The sequence below is a fragment of the Leptopilina boulardi genome, unplaced genomic scaffold (genome assembly GCF_019393585.1).
Source record: "Leptopilina boulardi isolate dan_hultmark-lab unplaced genomic scaffold, ZJU_Lbou_2.1 LbouV2_216, whole genome shotgun sequence".
NCBI classification, from domain to species: domain Eukaryota; kingdom Metazoa; phylum Arthropoda; class Insecta; order Hymenoptera; family Figitidae; genus Leptopilina; species Leptopilina boulardi.
Window position 1 is genome coordinate 1,166,176 of NW_026137770.1, and position 6,325 is coordinate 1,172,500.

Consider the following 6,325-nt stretch of genomic DNA (forward strand, 5'->3'; position numbering starts at 1 on the left):
GAACTTCTCTTTTAATAAGAATAATCGAAATTATTCAATCGATATTACATAAAGTGTTATACAAACAAAATTTTGACCTTAAAAAAAATTAACCTAATTACCATTTTGTTGAATGTTATTAAAATTGTTTACTATATGAGTAATAATGATGATGATAATGACGTTGATGATTGAAATTAAAACGCATAAATGTTAATAATCTTATTTTTCAATCATATAAAGACGAAAAAGTTTCCTTTAGTGAGATATATATGTACTATTGAAATGATAAGCAATTATATTAACACGAAATGTAAATAAATTTGACGACAAAGCATATTACACGTATGAAAAAAAAAATGTAACATTGTTGAAAGTAAAGAAAAACACTTGAATCAATATATAAATATACGTGTATATGCATGTGGGAAATAAATGAAAAAAAAACAACACAATTATCATTGGAGAGGTTGATATAATTTATTTCGCTCTATCATTAGAACACGAACTGAGTCTCTTGATATTATCGTACAGTTGTATGTCTCGAGTACGTCGAGAGAAATCACAATTTCTTATTTACATATTATTTACAAGCACAAAAGCCGCTTGTCCGAAAGCGCTACTTGCGAAAGTCTTGACCCTTATGGTCATTTCTTTTTTTTTTTTTTTTTTTTTTATTATTATTATTTTTTCCTCTGAACACTTACCAAGTATTCTAATAGATTTTAACATTCGTTACTTGTGATTATACATTTTTTTTCACAATCACATTACAGAAATTTTTTTTTTCTCTATATAGCTACTCAATAAATAGCTATATATAATAATAATAAATACATAAATAAAAATTATTTTCCATACAAAACATGTAAGAGATTTAAATTAAAACAACTGTTTTATACATATATTAAAGCATTATAATTATCTAATAATTTCATTTGTGGATTTTTAAAAAATAATAATCTTAATGAATTAGAAAATAAGACATTCTACTTTCGCAGGTCGCAGATTCGAAGTCGACTTTTTCGAATAATTTAATAAAATTGTCAGTACAATTCGAACATCGATTTTTATTGACAAAAAGGAATACTGCTCGCCGAGAACATCGACTTAAATATATATTTATATGTATATTGTAAATACATCGCGTTACACTGGGTTTAAAATATCAAGTTTGGCACTCAATGCTTTATATATATATATATATTTATACGAAATCCTAATCATTCTTTCTCTTTTGTTCCTGGTATTATATTTACAAATGGACATGACGATACTTATACATGATTCATTCGCGTAACTGGCGCGTTTTTTAATGTCTATTATATATATATATATATATTTATATGTACAGGTACCTATGTCTGTACTCGGATTTTTTTTCATGGCGAGTTACATATGGCAAGATATATGTACATATATATGTTTGTATTTAATTACACAAACCAATCGTTGAATGCGTCCTAATCTTTGGAAGCAAATAAATCATTCCAATAATTTCAGTCAAATATGCGTTCACACTCATTCGCGGATCAAATTTTTGCACAAGAAATATGTTCCTAAAATTATCTTATTGACTTTTTTTTTTCTTTTTTTTTGAAAATTAACCTCCGATACATTAGCGAATAATAATTAATTCACGGAGAATGCGAATTTTTTTTCGCATTAATTCATTTTTTTTGTGAAATTCATTCCCTTTTTCTGATTTCACAACGGAAATGGGTATATCATTTCGTTTATTGAGTGTCTGACTATACTTTGGCAGACAATATACAATCCATTAAGCGACATCCGATGCACGCGGAAAAACTTCATCAAGTATATATAATATAGAAAAACGTACATTGCGTTTTCAATATATTTTTTTAAATCGATGAAGATTTTTTTTTTTTTTTAATAGTCTTTTTGCTCTAGTTTCTGGATTTTTAATCCAGACATAGAACGTCCAGCTACGCTTCAGAACCACTCGAACATTCATCAGCTTCCGGATCTATATGCTCCTCTTCATCATCCTCTGGATGATAGTCACCCGTTTCCTGTTGCCATTTGCTCACATGATGAGTATTTTTATTACCATTATTATTACCATTTCCTCCCGATTGCTGTTGTGCTTTTGCCTCTTCCTCCTGCTGCATTCTTTTGTGCTTCGTTCGTCGATTTTGAAACCATACCTTCACCTGTAATCATAAAAAAACAAAAAAACATTTTTAGAGATATTTTTTTTTGTGTAATTATTATTACTATTTCTAAATATATATTAAAGAAACATGTTGAAAGACAGGATAAGTAGTGACAGTATTTATCTTGTTATATATATATGCTCTCTAAACCATCGCCATTTTCTTCAACCCCAGTTGCATTTTTGTACCCTCGATCAATTCCCCTTTATGATGTGTGTACCAATCCGGTTTTGATGTGCTCGATTTCCCCCCCCCCCCCCATCTCTAACTATAAAGTTTGGGGTCACCAAATTAAGTGGCAACTAGTTAAAGCTTCCCTTCTGATCGCAAACGTTTCAGAAACCCAAAGTGGGGGATCAATCCCTAAAACTAGTATCCGGTTACAATGGATTGTCCCATTTGAATCGGAAAGGATGAGAGTCCATTCTCTCTACTCTCCCCTTTCCATTGTCAGCGAATTGACTACTGAACACTGTCCGTCGGTGTGTGAACACACACAGACTTTGTGAAAGGGTGACAAAAAAAAAGCACAAGAACAGGGGTTTATTTTATAAGTATCAATGTAGAATATCACCATTGTCCTCCGTTACGCTTAGAAGTCTATAGATTAAGGGTTCGTTTTTGATCAAATTTCACGTTTCTCTAAACCTTATATATATATATATATATGATCAAAGTTGGTTTTGACAAGCTTTGGGATTAGCGTCTTTCGTATATATTCATGCTATTGAAAACTTTGATATTTGGAAAATTGGGACTCCTAATACCCTTTTTTTTTCATTGAAAAGCTTTAATTTTTGTTATGACTGTCGATGACGGTAAATATTTTTTCTTCGTCATAAAAAAAACTAACTACTTTCCGCAAAACTGATTTAATAAAATAATTAAATGATAATCAATGCTGTGTGTGAGTCTTTACATACATTGTATTTAATTACTTGTTTAATATATCATAAAGTAATATGGATTTTTTTTGCCGCATTTAATAAAAACGACGTTTCATGATCATTAAGAATCTTAGAGAACACATCATTTTCTTATTAACTTACATAATTTTATAATAGTATTACTGTTTTTGTCAAATATAATGCACTTAATTTTTTTTTCTCTATATAGTAATTTACGTATAAAGTATCGTCATTAATTACATTATGAAATATTAATGAATTTGGTTAATTACAATGTATAAGATGGAACTATATTTTATAGATAAAATTGCTTTAAAAAAATTATATAAAATTATAAGTATATGTAAATAGAAATTAAAAAATGAGTAATAAAATTATAAACAGAGATTAATTAGAATAAGAAAAATGGTAGAAAAAAAATGAAAAGTTTAATTCGTTTTTTCTTGATATTTGTATCATTAAAAACAAGATTTGAAATTGAATTAATTGAATCCAATTAAATTCAATCGTTTGAGAAGCATCCAAACAATAATTTCGAAATGGAAAAATTGGCAAACATTAAATCAATCTTGTAAACGAATGATCATACACACGTGTTATCGCAATTGATCGGATATGTTTGTGTATGTATGTATATATATATATATATATATAGTTTGGAACTTCCCCCTTTGGAAAAGCAGGGCACTTATCGGGTGATTAAGAGGACAAATAGGACAACCCCTTTTTAGTGAGAGTATTATCATTTCGCAATATAAACCCACCCCAAAGTCGTCGTTATGTCCCTACCCCAAAAACCGTTGCACTAGGAAATTCCGCTTCGTTTAATCGAGTTACCCCATTTGGTAATCACCCTCTGTGTTCCGCAGGGTTGCTATGGAGACGTCGCAATGTCCTGCTCTCCGATTGGCTCGCTGCTCCATTCCCGGATGCTGCAGCCATCCCCGACATTGCGAGAATATACTCATGATCACTCCATACTCCTCTCTTGAATTTATATATATATATACACACAGAATCCTCATATCGCCATGCAATAGGGGCTGTGAACGCGTGGAGAGCAATGTACGTTTTTTTCCATTTTTTTTTCTTTCTTTTTTTTTTATTTATTTCGAAATAGCATGTCATTGTATAAACAGCGCAAAGAGAGGGCGAGTAAAAAATCAATACCAACGAAACAAGAAAGTGCGAATTGAATTTTATCATGCAGACACCCAAGTAAATAAAAATCTTTTTTCAAAACATTGTTATATACTCAAGAGTTTTTGGGGTCGCTAAATTCGAATTTGATGTTAGTTTTTCAAAATTCAAAATGGCGGTTCCAATATGGTGAATAGTAAAATTAAAAATCAATAGAATTTATTTATAAGATTCGTTATCATCGGCCATATTGGTTCAGCCATTTTAAATTTTGAAAAACTAATATCATGCCAGATTCGTAATCAGCGACCTCGAAAATCTAAGTGTACGCACAGTTTTAAAAATGTTGGTGGTATAAAAGTTTCTTAACAATTTGGACCGACATTTAATATATATAGATTTTTCTCCTCACAGCGAAGGTGTTAAAAAATATAATTCATTGGTCATGCCAGAAGAATTTCACTCATTTTAATAATTAGAAACAATTTTGCATGATTAAAATGTTAATTATGCTTCGGATTGAAAAAAAAAAATTATCGTTTTCGGAATTAAAAACATATTAAACGAAACGTATAGTTACAAATTCTCAAAATACTGAAATTTTAGTTATACAATAAAAAAACCTGCGAAGTAGAATATTTACTAAATCACGGCAATCACATGACCTTAACATAAAGCAACCTCTTTAGAATTATAAAATCTCTTTTAACGTAATCCTTAATTTTTTTCTATAAAAATAATGTTTTATTAAATAAATTCAACGCGCGAAAATCGATTAATTTCCCCTTAAAAGATAATAGAAATCGATATAATGAATTATATATATAAAATTCTAATATATAAAATATATAATCGTGAACCAATCCTAAAATATATATAATCTTCGATCGAAATTGAGTTGAACATGAAAGGAGATAAAATCCAGGATTCGTTAATTTAAAACTCATGGGAGTTTTCGCGCCTCAAGTGTATATATATATATATATCGTTTCGGGATATAATCAGCATGCTAGAGTCGCGACTATAGAGAAAGAGAGAAGAAACTGTGTATTGCGATGAGAACGAGCGCGCAAAATCGCAAGAAGCGATCGCACAGGTGAGATAATGAGCTCTCGGGGCAGGCAGCAGGTTGATACCTATGTGGGTATATATCTGCCTCGTTCAGTCAAAGCGGCACGTACGAAAGTCCACTGTACGCAAATGGAGTTACACATAAATAGGTAGGTAATTGAAGCTGCTTCTGGAACGCGTAAGTGACAGGTGACCGCCATATACGTAAACGGTGTGACAGTTGTACACATTTTCTATATATCCACTTTACATTGGCCTCTCTCGCTATGTGCCACACTATGCCTATATATATATATACACCTGCATATATATACCTACTATATAATAACTATTTTTAAACACGCGCAAACCCTTCCATCAATATACACCTCTCTCGTGCAACAAATACGGAATCAGACAACCGCAAGAGTGTGAGACCATTTGTTTCCAGCGAGTCAAAAAAAAGAACAAATCCAATTTAATCAATTAAAATTTTTTATATATACAGTTTTTCTCAATGCAATGGCAAATTCCACGTGAAAGTTGACTCTTTAATTAAGAGATACAATTTCCAGGAAGATAAATTAACATTGCAAAATAACTAAAGGAATTTCGCTTGAAATGAAAGTTCGTAAGACAAAAAATTGGGTTTATTATATATACTAAAATTCCTATTTTGAAAATAACTCGTCAGATTTTAAAATAATTTGAAATATTTCAATTCAAATATATATATATATATATATTATTTGTACTATTGCTCGCGTAATTAGAATACATATTAATTAATAATCCAGATTAATTGATTCTATATATATATTTATATGATTGCCGATGCACATCAGGATATATGCCATATACCTCTCGACACAACAACCGTTTCATTATTCATTTATACGCTATTTAACTTCTATGTATTCATTGCAGCAACGTGCTTCAGATTTTAATATATACATCCGATACTCATTATGTAAAACCATTGTGTTGATTTGTCATTGATTCCTATACTTATCAAGTGATTTAAAATAGAAAATTAATAAATTATACACGAAAACATTAGCGCCAGAA

The 6,325-nt window shown here is 30.2% G+C and overlaps 1 protein-coding gene across 1 annotated transcript in view; it reads right to left on the reverse strand.

Moving 5' to 3' along the window:
* Nucleotides 1-434: 434 nt before the first annotated feature.
* Nucleotides 435-6,325, reverse strand: part of LOC127279378 (homeobox protein EMX1-like) — a 29,583-nt gene continuing 23,692 nt past the window's right edge. The window contains exon 3 of the mRNA XM_051301700.1: nucleotides 435-2,156. Coding sequence (XP_051157657.1) covers nucleotides 1,929-2,156 — 228 coding nt within the window. The 3' untranslated portion in view covers nucleotides 435-1,928. The remainder of the gene's footprint in view (nucleotides 2,157-6,325) is intronic.